Here is a 23,081-nt window from a genome sequence, read left to right as displayed (position 1 = left end):
TACTACCCACCCTTCCCATGGTCGCTGAACGGTCGCAGTGGCAGAGTCCCTTCTAATTAATTTCAGGAAACTCGATGGCTGTCGCTAGTGGCTAATGAGGATCAGCACGCACAGTGGCTCGTTATAGCAGGCCGTATGCTCGAGTCGCATGGGGCTGGCACACGCACTAGCCGGAAACGAGGCGCTAAGAGGGAGGGTGCTCTTGATTTCTGCATGACCCAGGTCACTCACGAGGTTGTAGTGAAGGAGCTGATGAGTATTTCAGTTTCTCGATTCCAGGGAACTGCTAGAAACGCTGCACGCACAAGGGCCACATTTTAAAGCCTACAATGTTGGTGTACTAGAATTGAGAATGAACCCTCTTGTTTTTAAAATTGTTTTTACTTTCTGAAAAAAAACCTGTATGCTGTAATTTCGCGCCACATGTAGTGCTTCTCCAAGACACAATGCCATGTTTACGGTATACGGTCCCTGCTGCGACCCGACAACTGACCTGTGTGGCGTCCGTCTCCTTCCCAGAAATGCTGAGTGCCGAGGCAAACTCGTCAATGTCAAGTAGGCTGGACGACGCCGAGCTGGGACTGGCAGGCTCGAACTGGCACCCAAACGGTATCACGTCTTCGGGTCGCTGGGAACTCCTACATGGAAGAGAGAGGGACAGGGGATACCATGTCAGTAAGCACTGTGTTCTTTGTAAAGAACCCAGGGGTGCAGACTTGCACACGTTTTGTGACAGAATGGAACGTGACGCGGTGAGAGGACAAGAGGAAGCAAACAGCCAGTATGCGAAGAACGAATGCCCCGAAAAAATATGTCACATTTTGGTCGTCTGTTGTGAAAGTTCCAAAATGTTTTCAATACCTGAAGAAGTCTGGAATCATTATAACAGAATGTCAAGGTTGGAGGGCATTGCTTTTCAAAGCTTGAAACTGAAGAGCGCAATAACTTTTACAATTTATTTATACTGGATGAAATGGCGTCTCCATCCGTTCTGTGGCCATTCGCTAAATGAGATGAAAAACTGAGAGAGTTGGTGCAGGTTCATCGGGGCTAACAGCGTGAGAAACACAGACGAAGACGAGAGGTGGACGCGGCACAGCGCTTTGCCCAGCAGACGACAAAATGACTGATTGCACTGCCTTTTCTCGTTGCTGTTCGCACGTCTGACCATCAGCAAGCCTTGACCAATTCCATGAGGTGCAATAGAACATTCCATGACAGAACATTCTACAGTGAACTCTCGGTAGAACAAACACTACATTAACAAACTTTTCAGATTAATGAACTTATAAAAAATCCCGTGCCAACTGCTAATAGTTTCAAAGTAAAATTATTTCACTACTACCCACTTCAGAATACTGAGCTTTTCAGAATAACGAGCACTAATTTAGTTCCGCATTATATTAACAGCGCCCTAGAACAGGGAACTCATGTTCTGAAATCCACAGCGACCAGCGGAGCGGTACGCAAGCAGACGTCACAATGAACGGACGCCTTGTTTCTCTGAACATGCGCGACGGTGCGGAGAGAAAAAAACACAAAAGGACGACTTTCTTTTCTTTCTTTTTGCTGAAACGCCGACGCTGCAGGTTTATAAGCGCCGAGGCGAGGGCAACACGGGAGGGGAAAGGGCTATGTGGCAGAGTGGGAGTTGCAGAGCAGGAAGCATGGGCGCCGAAAATCTGAGACAGCGAGGGAGCAGAAAACGAAACGCAAGAAATTTTATTTTTTTGCTGTTTCTTTTCTTCGGACAAGGCGATGACAGCCATATGCTTGGGGTTTTTCTGATCTTTGCAACTTCTACATGTGCTCCAGGAGGCCTTGTCAGTCGTGTTCATCTCTTTTCGGTGATTACGTATCACGTCCGCAAAGGAAGTCGGCGTTCGCGCTGCTGTACTACTACAATGAGTTAAACTCTGCTTGCGACCAAAAAGCGGAAGCAGTTTTCGCTAAGCGAGAAAGTGAATCGCACCACCGAATTGCACCACAGGAATGTGGATGAGCTGGAGGCCTCCGTGCTGCAAAGTTTGTGCTCCACGCGTAAAAAAAAAAAAATGCAGACTTTTTTAATGTAAACGTGCATTCTTTTAGTGTTCACTTGTACAATTGTTTTTTTCTCGCAAAAAACGAGTTCCGTTTTAAAGGTAAGTCGTTTTGGTTGGTGGAAAATAAGTATTTATGGCTAATTTTTGGGCTTCTGCTATAACGACCTTTCGAAATAACGAACGAATTGCTGCGGCCCCCTGAAGTTCGTTATGCCGAAATTTCACTGTATCAGAAAACGTGAGCAAGATTGCACTCTGGAGAGCGGAAAAAGACTACTCGCCAAGAAAGTTGCACTCGACACAACATGCGCTCATTTTTTTCATGCATCTTCTTAATTTTTTGGACTGTAGGTACGTTATGGAGAGTAAGAGCTGCATAATTATCAAAAGGCCACAGAAGAACACCAACGCAAAGCATAGGTTATTACTGCCATCATTACTACTAAACTCTTACCACATGTGATTTTGCTTGGCTCCATTGTCTGTTGGTTTTATTTGGCTCTCACTTTAATTGTATAGTACAAAGAGCCAGCTCGTCATTTCCAGTGCTCACCGATGGTGAACAGCGGTGGCTGCAACGCGGGCCGATTATTGCATTCACATCACCAAGAACTGTCACCAATGCCGCTGGAAACAAACGAGAATGATCCCGCACCTGAGCTCGAACCAGGTAATGGTCTCCATGATTTCGGTCTGCAGGTCGTCCGGAAGCTCCGAGTAGCCATCGCTTTTCACGACGTCCTTGTTGATGGCGACAAACTCCAGCGCCGAATTCTGAAGGAAAAGCGCAAGTATATCAGCACTTGAAAAAAACCTGAAGCTTCAACCTAAGGGCGTTTCTTAACGACAACGAGAACATGCTACAGTGACAGAACTAATCAATGTTGCAAGTGAGGCCACAGGGTTGTAACGATAGGGACGAGAAAGATGACAGCATGTGCACAAACTATCAACTGACTTCACAGCTCTGTAATGTGGTCCTAAGCCCAGGTGCATGGGTATCTTTTTACACCTGTGAATGTTACTCTATTTATGGCTGTGTGGCTGGACAGCTCCCTATAACGCTGACATGTCTATATATTATCATTGTGTCCGTAAATGAAGCAAGTTTCTTCTACCGCGTAACAAACCAGGACAGAAGACTGAGAAACAGTAAGAAACAAATGGTCAGTGCTCGTTTGCGTCTTATCGTTTCTTGCTCGTTCGTCCTCGTCTGCCTCATGTCGAAAAAGCTTGCTCAAGATCGTGAAGCAACAACGTCGTGCTAGAGTCTCGTTAACTGCAAGTGTAACTGCGTTCATGTTTGTAAGCATCGATGTCTCCGTAAACGCCGCTGTGCCTGTGAACACTGATGTGCCCTGCTACGCTTACCCTGAGATTTCTGGCATTGAGCTGGTCGGCCAAGTTGAGAAGGAAGAGGGCCGAGTCTTCGTCCAAATGGTCACGAAGAGCGTCTTCCGCGATCTGCTTCAGCAAGTCAACCTGTTGGATTACAGGACGGCAAGATTGCAGACGAGTAAAGAGACAAATTGCTGCAGCTTCACTTGAAGGGTGATGAATAAGCAATGGTAGTACAATGTGCAAACACTGTGCAAATTCAGGTTGGCAGTGGGCGGGGGGCAGGACGGTTTAAATCATCAGAGCAATGAAAACGAAAGGGACAGAGGGCATTCGAGCACCATACCCACTGAAGAGGAAAAGCGAAGTGAACGATGAACTAAACTGAAATATGGTTGGCAACTGAACTCAACCATACAATTGTTGGGTATTTCACAATCCTAAAAAACGATATGATTATAAGAGACGCTGTAGTGGAGAGCTCCGGAAAGTTTGACCACCTGGGCTGCTTTAACATGCACCTAAATGTAAGCAGACAGGCCTCTAGCTTTTCACTCCAACAAGGTGCGGTCGCCGCGGTTGGGATCCAATCCCATGACCCTCAGGTCCATGGTTGAGCACCACAGCCACTGGAACACAGTAGCGAAGCATGAACCGAATTGGCGATTTTCCATCACCAGCGGAACACTTTTGCATCTGAGCTACCGTGACTTGTACTTAATGTGACTATAACATTAGTACTTACAGAATGACACAAGTAAGGTGGCAGGGTTTTTGTGGGGAGAATGGAACCCCAGTGAAACAAGGTAGAGAGGTTGTCTCGTGTGCTGTCGTTCCAGCCTGCCACATCATGCCGAGGAAGTGTTGAGGGAGCAAGAGGAACAGAATCGGAAGACGGTATATGGTAGCGAGGACGATAAAAATGGCAGTTGCACAGACTGTTCCTCTGTGATTGGCACGGTGCACCGGATTCGAAGGACAGACGATTGGACCACCGCCAAGGCGTAGTACTGCCGAGCAACCTGTCTACAGCCTGCATGATTCGTGCAGTGGCAGTTATACTCGGTTTAACCTGAAAAAAAAAATAGTGACCGCTCCACCCACAGCCATAGCCGTCCCTCCCACCGAGTACTTGCAAAAATGCTCTGTCCGATAACGCCCACACATATCTGCGACCTCAAGCACTTTTCAAGCTTTCCAGATAGTTGACTTGCCCATTCTGGTGCACTTTCGTGTCCTTGGAATGCCTTGGTCAATTTCGTCGGAGATTCTTAAATTGCTGCTAGGCCAAAAGTAATAATTTAGGTAGTAACAACAAACTTTTAACCCTCTGCATGTGTAATATACACATTAGCTGAAAAAAAAAGTACTTAAAATTTGAATGAAAATCAGCTAACGCAACTTGACCGCAATCTTGTGCATAGAGCGAACGTTTTTCTTAGGTTGTAACCGGTACAGCAAGGTAGCAGATACTGCGGGTGTCGTTGACGGACTTTATAGAGTTGCACAGAATTTTGCAGTCAGGAAGTGGCTAGCAGTTCCTCAATCAAGATACTCTAATGCTTTGCCACAGCCAGGCTGATTCAATGACAACCTTACCACACCAGTAATGGCACAGCTGGCTGGCTACAAGCCAGTTCAAACTCGCTACGATCGGCCTTACTTGGCTATGAGCCATTGGCAATGGTACGTGAACATTATGTGCACGCGTGCACTGACGAGAGCGCAAAAGAAAAAGTGCCACGCATGCACATGCACACCTGAACACATAATAACGACCGTGTAGGCATGCACTACGGACAAGAGGAACTCTGGCTACTGCATTCTACTTCGGAGCGTACAAACTGACTCGTGTTGTGTTGACTCATAACAAGCCATGAGTGAGTGTGAGAAAGTGCAGAAAGTCCAAGTTTGAGTCGTTCTGGTCGAGGGAAGTTTTTTGTAATACATACTAAGTTCGAGTGAGCCCTAGGCGCAAAATATATTTTTCAAGTGAGTTTGAGTGAGCTCCAATGCTTGAGACTGTCTATCACACGCACAATCACATTTTTGTTCTAGTCATACGAGTTCTGTCAGATAGCAGCCGCTACACGCCCTCAACTAAGGACTTAGCACAGGGAGTTTACGTTTATGAAGCAGCCAAATGGCACCTCATTTCAAAACCTTCGTGCTTCATGACGCTTAGGCATGCTCAGCGAGAACTGCACCAGCTCGGCAGAATCGTGGCTCGCTGTGAGCCATCGCCGAACTCACCTCGTATCGGTCGCCGAGCTGCATGAGTTCGACGAGCTGCTCGGTGGTGAGTTGCCGCGAGTCGAGGCAGCCGCGGTACAGGTACTCGAGGAAGAGGTGGAACACTTCTGGGTGCGTGTCGTGCACCGTTATTTTCCTGCATCGGGATAAGACGAGGGCAAATGGCGACAGAGGGACACACTAATTGTATGCATCCAACTGTCGATAATCTACAAAAGACTTAGACCAGCGAATCTGCTGTGTCTGTCCTTTTTGGAACTGTAATGCGCCTGCGTTTGCTTGCACTTTGAAATCAGAGACATACAATGAAAGCTCAGGGGTTGTGTTAGTTAATCTGGGGCACACACACATGTCTTAATAAAGACAGCTGTACCAATTGCAGCGCCTGAACTAACATGCACATGCTTGCTAGGCCACCAGTGTGACCTTTTAGCTCACAGAAGCAAAACCTAAGATCCCGCATAAAGTGCTGCATAACGCACGCTTTGTAGAATCCTAGGTTTGAAATCGCCGCCAACCCGATGTTTCATTTGACCCCACAAGATGGCGCAACATGTCTGTCAGAATCGGGGGCCCCTTAAAGAGCTTTTTCGATTTACACGTTACAGACGCCGGCATCGCATTCCTTTATTTCAGGGACAAACCAGAAGCTAAGCCCACTGGTCCAGAACCGCTTGCATGCAGGCTTGTTTTTCGAGTGTCTGGCCACTTGCGGACGGCCCATACTGTCCGAACAATTTCTTTCTGGCAGACGGCAGACGATGATGCGGTACGTATGGCGGTGCGGTACGCATGGCGGTGCGTCACGCGTGCAGCCATTTTAACATAATCACTGGAAATTTTCGACGCACTTTTGCTCTTTTGTTGCTTTGTGTCGACTTCTTGCACTTTTACAGATTTTGTATTTCTGGCTCGGGAAGTTTGGATCACATGATAATGATGGAATATTACGTAGCAACCTGTGAGCCGAGGCATCCATGGATTGCAGGCGACTAGTGCGGGACTTGGTGAATCGAAGAAGCTCACTGTCAGTGCCCCCCCCCCTCCCCCAGGGAAGCGGTGGTGACAAGCTTTGCCAAGTGAGAGCCGCATTGGGTTGAAGTCGACGCGGAAGCCATCTCTTCCTAAGGTGAAAAGCAAGGATGATGACAGCAGAAATAGTAAATGCGAGAAACAGCAGGAATAGTAAGCTCTAATAGAAACAACAAACTCTGACATTATGTTCAAGGCGCAAACCATCGCGCATGTCTGTGTGCTCCGACACAACACGGCAGTTCTGTCGGATAAAATATGGCTAGATGGCCTTGTTTGAATGAATTTCTTTGTGACGAAAGTTTCAAAGTGCACACACATAAAGACAAGACGTCAAGCGCAGAATAGGCAGTAATGAGCATGTGTACAGGATGGTATGTGCGCGGTAAGCGCGTATGTCCATGTGAATCTGAGAGCTTGAGTGCATCCGTATGTACCATAGGGCATAGACTGAGACAAGCTGACCCTCGATTTATGATGTTCTTTCACACTATATTAAAACCATGTTGATGCAGTCCCGTTTCAGACGATTTCCCGGCACCAACATTCGCGATATGATTGTCAAGAGAAACTGCGCGATGCTATTGTCCCGGAGAGCATGCTCCTCCTTACGTATTTTTCAAAAATACAAATTTAGTGCTACTACATACATTCACTCAAACTAATCTCCGCTTTCAAATGGTTGATCCTCACTTTCTGTCCCCGTGCTTGCACACATTAGCCAGAGCTCACGTCACATTCGTGCTCGTCTTTCTTTACGTCTACTGGCACGTCACCGACTCTCACACCCGACTCCACTTTCGTCTGCAATGCACTCGTGTTCACACCAATGTCTAAACGCACTCTCCGAAAACCACTGTTCTATAATTGCGCACTTGATTTCAATTTGACTGCTTGTGTGCATGATGACTGCGCGCAGTGAAAAAAATACGTTCCAAGGCAAGAACAGCCACTTCGACGAGCGCTGACTGACTCACGTTACAAGAACCAACAACCAATTTTAATGGTGCCTGCTTTATTTAGTGCCATGGAAAGCTTACCGATCAGAGTGCCTGCTCATGGAGTGGTAGTGCGGAAAATGTTACGAGAAAATTATGGTCAGAGTATTTCCCACTTTCTCGAATGTGAGGTCCATACACACAACACGTGCTACAAGGAACGGGCAGTACGCACTGCAGTGGCTTGTGTTGCTGCACTGTAGCTCGCTGCGCAGATGTAGCGCTGCTTTTTAGAGTCAACTCCCTTTACCTCTTAAGCAGCACAGTACAGGGCAGGGATGGAAACAATATACCTGCTCTAATTTTAACTCTCACTCTGGTGGACATGAAAGAGTCAAATGACGTACGGTAAAGTGAACTACCCCATAATCTAGCTTCAAGGCTCTTCCAGTAGATTGCCCAACATACTGTTTCTTCATTACTTTAAACAGGATTTAAAAATTAAATCCTACTCAGACTGCGAGAAAGATGCTTGAATCTAACTATAATTCACGGTGTCACAATCCTGTCCTGAACGTATGTTTTCCACGATCCCGCGTTCTAAGCAGTTGTCAGCCCCTTTAACATTTTTCACAAGGTGCAGCCACTGACCGGTCAATGGATTCCCGCATGCCACTGAGGAGTGCCTTCTTGAACCAGTTGCAGCGGGTGGCTACGACGACGCGGTGGGCTCCAATCTGCCAATGCATGCCCGAAACGGTGTCGTTGACCGGCTCCGGACTTGTATCGCCACCGTAGCCTTTTGGGAAGAATGAGCGATCGGGAGGGAAGCCTTATGTTGACCAAGTGTGCACTCCGGTATACAGTCAAACTTCAATATAACAAACACGGATATAATAAAGTAAATGAAAAATAGTCTTGCAATAGATAGTGTCAGGAATAACTTTTATAACTAATTCTAATATAACAAAGTTATTTTCTTGTAAGATGCAACTTTGTTATAATGAGGTACGAGTGTACATTCAAGAATTTTTCGTACATTGACATTTCAAAAAACTTAATTTTATATGCAGGTATGCCTGGTACATAACCCCTTCAGGTGCCACGTGTACGCATATACACATAAACTTCAGAGGCGCGTCACGTACCACATGTTTTTAAACGGCTTCCAATGCATTGTGTACACTTGTGGAGGCTTTTGTTTGTAGAGGTGCGCAACACACTTCACATGAGACACTACTTTTCCCATAACATTTAATGATGTATTCAAATTACGTTGGCTTGAATACTAATTATGTATACATAACTTTTCATCAAAGGGACCAGACACCAAATTTTCGATCATAATCCGTGTTGTGTGGGTTTACCTTTGTGCATTCAGAAACAAACTGGTTAAATTTTAGTGGATTTGGTCGAGCACTTATTTAAGTTTTAATATTTTTATAAATGTTCAAGTGGCCCGAATGTCGGGCAGCACTGGACAGTCTTGTCATCGATAGTGTAACAAGCTGCTTGCTTGCGAGCATCTGCATTCCAGCAAAAGATTTTGCTGTGATCAGCTGCACGTGCAGTCAAGCTAGTTTAGCTTTACTAACTGCTTAGCATTCAAGTTGACCTATTTGCAGCAAACGACACTTTATAGTAGACGTTGGCTCTTCTCCATGCGGCCCATCACGTCATACACGCCAAGGCAAAATGACAGTCACAGGCGGTGGGCAGAGTTTACGGCTGGCGACTTCTTGTGCGCATTTTGCACTGAAATATTCATCCACAGTACATTTTTGACGTATCTGCACGCCCAATGGACCATGTACTATTCTTAACTGAAAGCTGCAAATGGTTCAGTGGCTGTGCCGCAGCCCCTCTATTAAGTGCACAGCAACTGATACTGATTGCTTAGTTATAAATATAGTCCAAACCACATAACAAAGTCAAATATCACACGAAAATGACTTCTTTATGTAAAAAATTGTAATACGCATAATTTTGTAGCATGCGACAATGAAAAGGTTATTGTTTAATTACTTTGCTATAACAGAAAATTCGTAATTTTTGCATTGGGAGCATCCAGGCTCCAATGAAAACAGTCTCACCCGGTGCTGAAACGATTTCAAAGGACATGTCTGTGTCCTTGCCGTCCAGGAAAAGCCGCAAGCTGTCCTCGGCCAACCGGCTGTTCCTGGCAGGCGGCGGCTGGCACAGGGACTCAATCGGCTCGCTCTGCGGTCGATCGGGCTCGGCGGAGGCTGCGGCAAGTCCGGCGGCGTTTTCGCCACAGACGACGCCCCCGACCTCCGTCATCGTGCCGGCGGGTGAGCCGTTGACGACGTGGTCATCTTCGTCTCCGGTGACACCATTCTGGTGCACCTCTCCAGTCGGCACGACTATTCCCAGCTCGACGAGTGCCGCAGTGAACTGGTCTCGCGCCACCAGGTCGCAGAGACGCGTCATCACCAGATGAAGCGTCTCGCGGTGGCTTACCAGTTTGTTCAGTACCCATGCCTGCAGTTTTTTTTTTTTAACATTCATCACAACAGTGACCATACGAGTCAGAGAGGGAAAGTTGAATATTTACAGAGAGGCAGAGAAGTGAGCTCGAGTAATTGTACGCTCTTGCCTGCTGCACAATACCGAAGGAGGGGAACGGAGAAAAAGTGACGAATGGCGATGATGAGGGAGATGAGTATGCACAGTCTTGTCAAGTTGGTTCAATGCCATAACTGTGGAACCAGTCCAGAGGCTTGTGGAAAGTCTGTGACCACTCTTATGGCCACAATCGCACTGGTGGCATGAGGCTAACAACTTGGGATGTACGAATATTCAAAAAGTGCTTGCTGTTCGACTTGATTCGTACTGCAATTTTTAGCCTTCGAACCATTGTAACTTACCAAAGACAAATGCAGTCAACATCCGATTGAAAATGACCCCTTTAAATTTTTTTGTGTGCTTCGTCTTATCACATTTTCGTATCGCGGCAAAGCTGCCTTCGAAGCTCTGCTACGGTCGAAATTTCCAAAGCCCATCATCATCATCAGCCTGACTACACTCACTGCAGGGCAAAGGCCTCTCCCATGGTTTCCGCCAATCAAACCGTCTTGTTCTCTCTGCTCCCACGTTAGACCTGCAAACTTTTTAATCTCATCGGCCCACCTAACATTCTCTGTTCCACTCGTGCATTTGCCTTCTCTGGGAATCCATTTGGTTACCCTAATAACCAGCAGTTATACAACCCATGTCCATTTCTTCTTCTTGATTTCAACTGTGATATCTTTAACCCCGATTTGTTCCCTGACTCACTCTGCTCTCTTCTTGTCTGTTAAGGTTACATCTATCATCTTCGTTTCCATCGCTCGCTGCGTCGTCCTCAACCTTAGCTGAACCCTCTTAGCAAGCCTCCAGATTTCTGCTACATAGGCAAATACCGGCAAGGTGCAGCTGTCACATATCTTCCTCTTGAGGATTAGTGGTAGATTACCATTCATAATTTGAGAATGCTTGCCGAATGTGATCCACCCCATCCTTATTCTTCTACTTATTTCACTTTCATGGTTTGGCTCAGCGGTTATTACCTGGACATATTCCTTTACAACTTCCAGCGCCTCTCCACCTATCTGAAAGTGCCGTTTTCTGCCGAGACTGTTGCACATTACTTTAGGCGAACTTTCCAAAGACCGTCCACGTCCAATTAAAAATGTCTCCAAATTTTTTTTTTTCAAATGTTTCACCTCATCACACTCCTGTATTGCGGCAAAGCTGCTTTCCAAGTTCCTCTAAGGTCACAAATTTATTGGCTCAAGAAATCACTGGTTCCAACATAGAGATATCAGCTGTGTCAGAGGGCCGTTTTCAACCTGAAATTTGGGCAGGAAGTCCGAAAAGTCGGACGACGAAAATTTTTAGCATCCAAAATTTCAAATGTTCTTGTATGTTGCCACCTCCGAGGCAGATTTGGAACTCCCAACTCGAAGACACAACCTAGTTTTTCACACCAGTTCGGCTTCTACAGAAGTTGAAAAAGACGAGGCTGACAAAACATAATCTTTAACTTTCACGTGTAAAGTACTGTAGGCAACACTTTGGTTGCATCAAATGATGTACATAAATAGAATTCAGCCTCTTCATTGCCTCTTTCTTGATATGACAACTAGGAAATATTACCCCCTCAATGCTTCGTCCACCTTATGAGAAGGAACAGTTTCATGTTGTTATCTCATAAGAATATGCTTAGAAATACTCTCCAACTTTTTTTTGCAATTGCGCAACAAAGTACAGTAAAACCTCGATAATTCGAAGCCCGCCGGACCGCGAGAATTCTTCAAATTAAGGAAATTTCCAAATTGACCAAAATGAAGAAAAAAAGCAAACAAGCACTACAAGTTAAAACCACATTCTTTTTTTTTGCAAGAATGAGGTTATTTGAAATAATCGGTGATACGGATTGCTTATTGCGGTAGTTCCCTGCCCCAAGTGCCATGTTCTCAAACCTGCTCGCAATACTCAGCATTTCACTGTCACCACCGCTGCACTCGACAAAGCTGCTGAAGATGTTCACGGCATCAACAACTGAGGCCAAAGCGGGCGCGCAGGTGGGCTTGTTATTGTCACCCTTATCGCCGACTTGCCCACTGTCGGTGACGTCCTCGTTCACATCAGCGTATGACGTTTGTACACCCGCCTCAACACTGGAATACTCCACGAAGCCTAGTCCCTCGCCATCGCCGGAGTCAGTGATCCGGGTGCACATAAGAGTCTCCCTCGTCGTCTAGGCTGGACAAGCTGCAATCTTCATCAAGATCTTCGCCACCTTGTTTGCAGAACCTGGCGTGTTCAAAACAGCGCTTGATCACCTTTGGCTCCAACTTCTTCCAGGCAAAGGCAGTTACACAAATAGCACCAAGCAGATTGATGTGGTATTGCTTCTCATTGTCGTAGCAAAGCAGAACCGCTTCAATAGGTGGTGGCGGTAAATCTTCCTCGTTTGCAGGATCACCCCTTGATCCATCGGCTGTGATATGGCCGTAGTACTTTCCGAGAGGAAGACGGTCTTGACGGCTTCGAGGTTTCTGATGTCCTCGTGGGCCGGGCAATTATCAATAACAAAGAGCACTTCCTGGCCTTTGGCCGCAAACTTCCAGTCGAGGAACAGCACGTATTCATCAAATATCGCCGCCGTCATCTAGGCCTTCTTTTAATGCCTGCATGTGACAACATCCCTCGGAGGAAGGCGCACGTTCTTAAAGCACCTAGGCTTACTCGATCGGCCAATTACGAGCAGTGGAAGCTTGTCACTTCCAGACATGTTCGCACCGAACAAAATAGATATTCTCTCCTTGGGCTACTTTCTCCCAGAGACAGTAGTGTCCTTGGCAGCAAATGTTTTCGTGGGAAGCATCTCGTAGAAGAAGGCTGTCTCGTCCAAGTTGTAGACATCGTCCTCGCCAAACTCCTGAAGCAGCAGTGCCAGCGTACGCATCTGCCAGTCGTCAACGACGTCCGTGTTGGCGCTGCCGCTTTCCCCGCACACGGTCAAGTATGTAAAGTTATTTCGCTCTTTAAATCGGGCGAACCAACCATTACTGCACTTGAAACCTTCATGGCCAAGGCGCAGTGCCAGGTCATCGGCCTTCTCTCGAAGGATGGTGCCGTTCACGGGAAGATGAGCTGCGTTTCCGTGCTGCAGCCATTTCATCAAAGTGACCTCAACGTCCAAGTATGTTGGGAAGCGAATCCTTGATCATTTTGACAAATGTTCTTTCCCATATGCCTCAAGCAACTTTTCTTTGTTCTTCAAAAATGGTCGAGAGCATCGACAAGGGCATTTTGTGCTTTTCGGCAAGTTGGGTCTTCGTGCACGCTGACTTCTCAGCCTCCTCGATCAGGGACACCTTCTCCCGCAGCGTCAGCATCTTGTATTTCGGCATCGTGTGTCTAAAAAGCGGTCAGGACTTCGCGCGCGACACAAGCAGGCGTAGGAGGCGAAGTAAACACGACTAATGGTCGGAAGCATGCAAGCTACGTGAAAAACACAAAATGGAATGCACGAAAAACGATAAAATGTGGAAAAACGCGCACGTGGAAAACACAAAACGAAAATTGCATTTTAACCCGTTTCCGGAACTCAAACTATTATGACCTCCAAGATAAGCATCGCCGGAAGGCTGTTTCACGTCCGTTGCTACCAGCGGGAATTACAAATTATCCGAATGAAACCCCGCGGGCTGTTAAAATAATACGGCAAAATTTGCAATGAGAAACATGGGACCGTAGAAGTTCTTCGAATTAATCTAAATTTCGAATTATCAGAGTTCGAATTAGCGAGGTTTTACTGTATATCTCAAAGATATTATAATCAAGAGATATTAAAAAATTTTGTATTCACACTCACACTACAATATTCGGATTCGCACAGTTCTACTAACAACTTGCCACAAACTCAATGACCTACCATTAAATCGCTCGAAAAAGGATGCCAGTCCCTGCCATTCACTTGCATATGCTGTGCAGGTACAAGATATGTGTTCGAGTGCTTTCAAATCGAAGGATAACGCTACCAAGCGTCTGTGCAGTGTTATATTCACAGAGTCCTCATTCCAGAAAATTTTCCTACTCTAATGAGATCACGTGATTACCAACAAATTGGCTCGAGTTAGTCAGTATTCCGCTAACTTATCCTTCATTGACCCCTATACTCCTATTCTCTCACGTCTGCCATCGATTATTGCGCCGACAGCAACTGCAGTTTCATCTGCACCGGCTGCTCATCATTACACCTCAAAGTGCAAAAAACACAAGAATACGAGAAACAAGTACAAGACAGGACATTAAAAGGAAGAGGTGCAAAGCATGTCTCGAATTAATTAAAACAAAGAGCTGCAGTTGCATGTGAGAGATGTACTAGCAGGATGATGAAAAGTGTGCCTTCTATACACAAATCTTATGCAAAAGAAGAAAGTTACTTGAATAATTATGTAAAAAAATAATAGAATATTGATGCAAGAGACAAGATGCTCTCAATGAGTCAGCACTTCCAATTATTTGGACACCTTTTTTTTTGGTCATGCGAAATATGAATAAACGAACTTTCACTGTATCCTTATCTGTGCGCTTCACCTCTCAGACAAAAGCATGAGATATTTTGTGGTGGTTTGTTTGGAACATACATCAGCACGTTTTTCAGCGCCTGTCTTAAGCCGTTCTTTGTCCCGCGTTTTTCGCGCTGTTTTCACCATGAAGATCAAACAAGTAGAGGTGCACGCTACTGGATCAGACGTTTCCTTTTCTGTACTGCACATTTTTTTTTCTTTTAACAATGGAGCTGTTTAAGCTTGCTAGTGGTGTGGACAAATAACTGCGTCTAGCAATGATGTTACTGTGCGTTAACTAACGACCACCCGGCACAAGCGAGCCTAGCGCATGCAATACAATACCTCACACGGCACGCCCTTTCTTGGTCTTTTGCTACATCCCCAAACACATGTGCCTGGCACGCAGAAAGAAAAGGAAATACAAAAAGATACAGAGTGAACAAAAGAGAAAAAGAGAGAAAAAGAAAAAGTGAGAACTTGAGAGAGGAAGACAGGAAAGGAAGAGGAAGAAAGACAGAAAATGCAGGAAATAAGCCAACAGAGAGCAAATGAAAGAAGTAGAAAGAAAGAGAGACAGAAAAGAGATAGCGAAAAACAAAGAGAGAGAGAAGAGGGAAAAATAAAGAGAAACAAGCTGCTCCTTCAAGCCTGACACCAGTGTGAAGCTGCCTTGAATTTTTTCCTCCGTCAAGACACAAACAAATTTTGCTACACGAAAACAAGCAGTGAGCGTTCGAAACTCACCACTTTGGACGTTCCCAACTTGAAGAGAAACTTCCACTCCTTGCAGCTCTGCTTCTCAAGCACGGCCGACCGCAGTTCCTCGATCCGAAGCAACAGCATGGGAATCTGCGAGTTGTCCAGACGTGCGATGTATTCTGGCGGTAACAGACCGTCTGTATTCGACGAGAGTAGCAGCGCACAAAACATAGAAAGGACGACGACAGAGAGGGAGTGCAAAGAATGCCCGGTGCTCCTTACGTTCTATCTGTGTCCTCATCCTTCTCCAGTTTAAGCCGCTGTTACACAAGCTGCAATGAACAACTAGCCTAGTAAACAACCAATCTTTACTTTATTCCTTATTATCAGCATTGTTTGTCATCACATTTAGATTAAAAGACACCTAAAGATTTCCAATCAGTGCTCGTTTATTATCCCTGTACACCACGCCAAACACGTATTACAGTCGACGCCCGTTACAACAGATCCAGCAACAACAGACTTCCGTTTACGATAGACAACATCCGTAGGTTTGTTTGGTTACCATGTATTTTAAGGGGAGATGCGGGGATCAAATTGCAAAATTCTTGCAAAAAACGAATTTCGGATAAGGGCAGATTTAGATTATGCATGACCATTTCTATCATATCTAAAAATATTTCCGCCGAAAACAATCCCAAAACAAGCTTAAAAAATGTTTTCTGACCGCGGATCGCAATGGCTAGCTGAAATCTGCGCGAAAATGGTCCATTTTCGAGCGCGATAACCCCGTGCCTTCGCCGACGCTCGCGGAAAGTTGGGTGTCACTGGAAAGTTTGTTTCACAGCCGTACTTCTCTCGGTGAAACCACGTGTGTACGAACGAAGATAAACGCACAAATTGAAAAAAATGCGAAGGCGTCCGCGACACTTTGGACGCGCACTGATTGGTCGCTTCTGTCATGTGGTACTGAGCGCGCTCTGTGAGTGGCTGCTGGGACACGCTCGCTTGCGCTGGTCGTCTGTTTTGCGCACGCCTGCTGTGCACACGCTGGCCCACAATAGTTTCCGAATCTGCTACTGCGGTACGGCCGCTAATACTCTTATGTAGCGCACGCAATGGATCGTCACGCGGGCCGGAAGCACAAAACCAGGTACCGGACAAAGTACACGTACGAGAAGTGTAAACGCAAGCCCCCTGTTGGAAAACGAAGCAGTCAACAGTGATTGATTCAGACGAACCGAGGACCGCGTCGCCACTAAGCCATGCGTCGTCAGAAACCGACACCTGCTCGATGCCGCTGCTCGGCAGTGAGGCCTATTACGCGGAGCCGTTGACTAGCCGCGACATCGCAGCAGGGTTCCAGCGCGACAGATGTCTCGTTTCCGTGGCGGCAGATGACAACATTGTGCCAGCCCTTCGGAATGATGATGAGTTGGTGGTCGGCAGTGAGGCCTATGACCCGGGGCCATCAAGTAGCCGCGGCGTCGCGGTGCGGTGTGAACGCGAGAGAAGTTTCGATCTCGCTTCGGCGGACGACGACGTGGTGCCTGCTGTCCAGGATGTCGGCGATCGTTTTTCTCAGCGTAAGCGTACCGTTCAATTACATTTGGAACCTCGTTTCGTGTCCTTGGAAGCCGCCGATAAGCAAGCCAGCAGTGTCCGCGATGCGCTTTGCGAGGTGTCGGCAATGGAGCGCAAGTTCGGGTTCCCGCAGCAGACGGAGCAAACAATGGCGCCAAAAGATGATGAGTTGACCCTAGTTCAAGTTTCCGCTATGAATTCTCTAATAGGGCCTGCACTCTGCCCAAAATGTTGTCAGGAGACATTGTCAGTGCAGCATGGGACAAAACTGGGCCTGGCAGTAAAACTGGTGCTTTTGTGTGCTTCCTGTGGCCCTGTTCATTCTCCTTGATCATCCAGCAGAAAATCCTAACAAAGGGCTTTTGAAGTCAACCTAAGAGCCATGCAAGCAATAAAGTCCACTGGAAAAGGACCCACTGCCCTGAATGACTTCTGGGCTACAATGAATGTCTCGCATAGGGGCATTCACTACAAAACCTATCAAAAACACCTAAAAACAACATTCAAACCAGGCGCAGAGGAAGCTGCACAAAACATCTTTGCAGATGCCGTGCATGCAATAAAAGACGTGTACAGCAAGATGCAGCCATCAAGCCGAAACAACATCACAGTTGTGTATGATGGCACGTGACTTACAAGTGGCCACAGCTCGCACATCGTGCTGGGCTGCATTATTGAATTTTATACGGGGCTTGTGCTGGATTGCACAGTCCTCTCCAACTTCTGCCTTGGGTGTTGTCAAAAACCAGCAGAGAGTGACCCCAACTTCATCAGTTCGGCTGAGAAGCATCAATGTCAGAAAAATACTGATGTTGGCTCCACACAGATGGAAGTGGAGGCTACTCCAACACTTTTCAGGCGCTCTGTCAGCACGTATGGCCTCCGCTACACCAACATTATATGCGATGGTGACAGCCGAACCTATCTTGCTTTGTGCAAAGATGAGGTGTACGGCTTTATGCCACTGACCAAAGAAGACTGTGTTAATTAACCATGTGCAGAAGAGAATGGGCACCGCTCTTTGCACAATGGTGGCACGAGCAAAGAAAGGGGAGCCATTGGGTGGGAGGGGTGGACCGACACAGGAGCTGATTAAAAAACTGACCAGCTACTACGGGTTAGCCTTCCGAAAACACGCAAGCGTCAGTGACATGCAAAGGGCCGTGATGGCCACTTTTTACCATGTCACATCCACCGACCATGAGCCTCGCCATGAGCTCAGCCCACCTGGCCCTGATAGCTGGTGCAAACATCGTTCAGCACAGGCCAAAATGGAGCCAGCACCACCTCACAAGTATAGCCTGTCAAAATGTGTAGCGGAGGCTCTGTTGCTGGTATACCAACGTCTCTCTGACCAACAACTGCTGGAGCGATGCAAAGGCAACAAAACGCAGAATGCAGCGGAAAGCTTACATTCAGTGATCTCGTCACTCACTTCAAAGGATAAGCATACTTCGTTGTTCGCAGTGGAAACTGCTGTACATAAAGCAGTTGCACGGTACAATTTCGGCAATTTGCGAGCCTACACTGAAATGTGCAAGTCTGTGGGCATCAAACATGCCAGCCTCGCCCTTCAAAGAGCTCAAGAAAAGGACAAACAAAGAAAAAGAAAAAAATGCAGTGCAGAAAAAATGACACAGCAGAGACGTAAGAAGCCCCTCGCAAGCAACAACACAAGATATTACAGTCCCGGGGCATTTTGATGGGATTTTACTGACTATTCAACTTTATGCCAGTTTTCTGAGAATTGTGTTTTGACCCGACTGTCCTACTTGCCACGATGTTTGCATGACTATGGTTCGACGGATTTTGATGTGGTTTTGATTTTGATGCACTGTGTTCCTCAATGAATTTCCTGTGTCGTGAAGTTTCCATATTTGTTAATTACTGTCTCATTGTTATTACTCGTCAGCTAATTTCACATTGTGATAACGACTGCACTTAGAAAGGTGTATAAAATGTTCTTTGTACAACAGAAACTAAGTCATAAAAATTTTTGCAGAATGTCACAACATCAACCATCCCAATGGCTGGTATATAAGAGAAACTATGGGCTTATACCATATTTTGTTGTCATACCAGGCTTTGGGTAAGTTGGGTAGTACAGTGATGCATAAAAAATTCATAATTCCAAAACTACTAGAGATAGCTAAATGAAACTTTGTCATTTATTATTCAACGCAATTTGCAATAATTATGCCAAATTTCATTGCTGTACAACGAAAACTACAGAATTTCGCCTTCGATCCCCACCTTCTCCCTTAAATGACATCCACTCCGCTCACAGTGAACCCTGCTATAGTGGACTATCGGCTAGAACAGTCTTAATTCAAGTTTAAGTTCTTTGGCAACATTGTTGGTATCAAACGGATCTTTGGCACGGGCGAGCCAAGCTAATCCAGTGATGTTTACAAGTGGCTCGCTTCGTCCATTTTTTTTTGTGTGTTTGTGCAACCAGTGACTGTGCTCGGGTGCGAACTTGCGTGTAATGTCTGGACCGCGGTACAAGAATGCGTTAGGTGATGACACTGTGCCTGGCACCACATCCATATTGTGTTCGCCGGCTGAGCTGTTTCCGTTTGATGCGACGGATGGCGCTCACTGGGGAGCGACTGCGGTCCGCGTGCTACTGCTGCGGAGCCTTGTTTATTTATTACACTTGATATACACATGTACATAGATGTCAATAAATAAAAACACTGTGACTCTGCTGTAGCGAAACTGATTTCCTAATTTTATATGCTCTTCACTTGCTAACAGTGTTTCTGTCATATGAATGCTCTGACAGCAGCAAACGTTGGTCTGGAGAGCGGTCAGATTTCAATGCGACAGCAATAAAGAGCTCGTTTCGGTGAAATTCTAGTGTCGGTGGCGTCGGCATCTTTGATTCAAGACAAAAAAGCAGCATTGTTTGGGAAAGAAAATTTGAGGTGTTTACAATAAGGGTAGCAGCCCGAGGGCAAAGGCACACAAACTACTTGGAAAGTGATAGTCTGTGTGCGTGTGTTAGTGTGTGTACGTGAGTGCACATGTGCCTGCGTATGTGCACACACAAATATTGCTGTCGCAATCTGGTTGTTTAGCAAAATGAATGTAATGGGCGTAGACTGTAATTAGAGTAGGCAAATTTGCCGCGCTGTGTAGTGTGTGTGATTATGGACTTCCCCAGCTTTCACCGTTGGCCAAATAGTGTCACAGTATAGTGTTCTAGTTTTTTTTTTCTTTTATTTTTTGGACAAGCAAAACGAATGTTCGCTAACCAGAGATCTCGGGCATAAACTAATGCAGGACATAGACACACGCTTACAATTGATCTTAAAAAGAGCGTTTTACCGAGGAGCAAGGGCGCGAGTTACTAGGCAAGTTCATAAGCGATACAAAGGATGGTGAAGACGGACTCCCACCTCATCGATGAATTGTTCCAAGTTTTTCGCCACAGATCTAATCTTGCTGCCGCCTCCCATGTCACAGAAGCTTTCCCTGAAAAGAAAACAAAGTAGTGAATGAACGAATGGCTAGATTAAGAGATGTTTTCAGGCCACAACGAAGGTGGCTTGGGAGAGCCGAGTAAGACATTTGGACCTGATGCGCTACGTGCCACAGGGTACACTCTACAGCTGGCTAAGATCACGTAGTAGTAACACTAGGCCCACTGGAATTGCACAGGGGAGGGAGGGCGATCAAATTTTATGATGCGTACTCAAGGTCACAAAGCCCACGTGGCATATCTTTTCTCCCTCTGGTCATCCCTCCTCCCCTTGTACCTTTTGTTACGCTCATCTGACAAAAGAATATAGGAAGCCCTTCAAGTGTGCAACAAAGCCCCATAACTTCATTTGGTCTTGGCGAATTCGAGAAAATTTTGCAGAAACAGATTCGTGAGGCAACCCTTAGTGGGCGACATTTCCGAGCAATGTCGCAAAACTTCACGTGGCTGGGCAAGAGGCGAACTGAAGTTTGCTGCTGATGGCACACGCGGCACGGCACGAACACCACAGTTTGTGGCACATTCAGTGGCCAAGTAGCTAGAAATCCGATAAACGCGATCGTGTCCCTGGGGGCAATCGCTCGAGAGTACCGCCCTAAAAGTCATTTGGAAACACGCCGCGCAAGAACTCGTAAGACACACTCACTTTTTCCGCATGAGAGTGATGAAAGTCATGAAAACCTTTTCGTAGAAGCTCCGCAACTTCACCAACTCTCGTACGTTTAGGGACTGCACGGGAGAAAAGATGAAAGAAAAATTAGCAGAAAAAGACTATATTTACAATTAACAAAATGAAATTGAAAAAAAAAACATTTTGCATTTAGGAGTGCATCAGTCACATCTTGAAATCTAATCATAACACCTATGGGTCTTCGTCTGCAGATACAAGTGACACCACTAAAGGTACGGAGATTTCCTCAGTCTTAAGTGTGGTTATTTTTATCTTCTTTGGCGGAAATATTCCCGAGGCTGTGTAACACGAACATCCCATGAGAGCGTCAGCTAGCATTTTTCAATAGATTATATTTCGAGTAGGCTTGTGCGAATATTCGAATGCTTCGAATATTTGAACGAATAGTTGCTTATTCAAATTCGCTTCGATTCGAATTTAAATTATTGAATATTTTCGAAGTATTCGCAATGAACGAATAAATGTATATTAAACCGCATGTAACTGCCTGTAAAGGTGGTTTCACTGCAATGTAAGAATGCTAAGCCGTGAAAGCACTCATTCAGGGGAAATTCGTTTTGCCGCAAAGAACCCCTTCAAACTTAAAGGGGCCCTGCAACACTTACTGAACATGGTCAGGAAACGCTGCCGATCGGTAGTCGAGGCTACCGAGAACACGCGAGACAAATGTTATAGTGCAGCACGCGGTCTGCAATTCACAATAAATTTTCGAAGCTCGAAATTGCTTTCTTCCCTCGGCAAATGACGCTACAAGTTCAAAAATCGCTTGTCACAGCCAAGAAGGAATATACAGCTCTGGTCACAGCCGTTCGCTGATTTTGAGCATGGCGCCCTCGTCGTTACCGGGGCCGCCACGGGAGGTTACCGCTTGTCCTAGAGTACTTGTGTAAAAAACCACGTATTTGAAAAAAAAAAAAAAAAGGTCAAGGTTCCGAGGTGTGTGTGACGTATTTTCATTTATTGTGCCATTCCTCCCTGCTTAGCTTCCACCTATTTCGTCCGGGCGAGAAGCGAGAATGCAATTGCAGCGTGCGATAAATTTTTGAAACTACGCTCGTACTGGACTGATTCTAGAAACTTTGCTGCTGTCACAGAACGAGCGCTAAAAATGAGCGCGCCGCCAAATTCTTGCGACAACGGGCCGAAGAAACGCCGCGAGGTCAAAAAGAAAAAAAAAAGAAGAAAAAACAAGCATCCAGGGCTCCCCGGGCGCGCGACGCCTCTCCTCTCGGAAGCGGCGAAGCGATGAACCTCCTCACCCCACAGCGGCGGCCGAGCAAGCCCGCGTTTTTTCCAGAACGAACGGGGCGGGGTCAGACCGAGCTGAGTCATCCGACGCGGAGGGCAGACAAACCGTCTCGCCTCTCCCCAGCCTTCGCTGCGCATCGCGCCGACGAAACGACAAGAAACATCTGGAATGTCGCGCGCAAGGTATTTAACCGAGCGGCCGAGACGAGAAATCAGGAGGAGACGGAAGTTAGCGCCGGAGCGCGTAGGAATTCCGCCGTGTAGTCGGCGAAGGTTCTGCCCGTAGTGACAGAACAGGAGGAGACGGAAGTGAGCGCCAGAGTGCGTAGAGAGTCCGCCGTGTAGTCGGCGAAGTTTTTGGTCCGTAGGGACGGCTCGAGCTACAGGCAAGAGCGTGGGTTTACCGCTATCGAGCGAAGACGCGGGCAACAGCTGCGTGTGTGAAGCCGACGGATTTCCGGCGAAGAAGTTGAAGTTTGAAGAGTGGCCATTTGAGGACGCGAGGTTTCCTGGAAGAGAAACTTCGAGAACTACGGAACGACAACAACGCTGGACTTTGAGTGAGTGATTCTCGGAAGAGTATCATTCAGACTTTTGTTCCAAGGACTTTGGACTGAATAGGTTTTATATCTCTTTAGTCTTTAAGTGTCTTGGTTGTTCAATGCATGCGACTGCATTGTA

The 23,081-nt window shown here is 46.4% G+C and overlaps 1 protein-coding gene across 3 annotated transcripts in view; it reads right to left on the bottom strand.

The window, feature by feature from the left end:
• The window catches only part of LOC119179323 (uncharacterized), a 62,746-nt gene that overhangs the window by 15,292 nt on the left and 24,373 nt on the right, over nucleotides 1-23,081 (bottom strand). For all 3 annotated transcript variants that reach the window (XM_075868866.1, XM_075868867.1, XM_075868868.1), the window contains exons 11-19: nucleotides 21,108-21,190; nucleotides 20,379-20,454; nucleotides 15,436-15,540; nucleotides 9,700-10,108; nucleotides 8,258-8,405; nucleotides 5,637-5,772; nucleotides 3,417-3,527; nucleotides 2,701-2,819; nucleotides 494-638 (exon numbers count right to left, since the gene is read on the bottom strand). In XM_075868866.1, the coding sequence (XP_075724981.1) occupies nucleotides 494-638; nucleotides 2,701-2,819; nucleotides 3,417-3,527; nucleotides 5,637-5,772; nucleotides 8,258-8,405; nucleotides 9,700-10,108; nucleotides 15,436-15,540; nucleotides 20,379-20,454; nucleotides 21,108-21,190 (1,332 nt within the window). The remainder of the gene's footprint in view (nucleotides 1-493; nucleotides 639-2,700; nucleotides 2,820-3,416; nucleotides 3,528-5,636; nucleotides 5,773-8,257; nucleotides 8,406-9,699; nucleotides 10,109-15,435; nucleotides 15,541-20,378; nucleotides 20,455-21,107; nucleotides 21,191-23,081) is intronic.

This window comes from Rhipicephalus microplus, chromosome 7, assembly GCF_043290135.1.
Source record: "Rhipicephalus microplus isolate Deutch F79 chromosome 7, USDA_Rmic, whole genome shotgun sequence".
NCBI classification, from domain to species: domain Eukaryota; kingdom Metazoa; phylum Arthropoda; class Arachnida; order Ixodida; family Ixodidae; genus Rhipicephalus; species Rhipicephalus microplus.
Note: the sequence above shows the minus strand (reverse complement) of the source record. Positions and strands in the feature narration are given on the sequence as shown.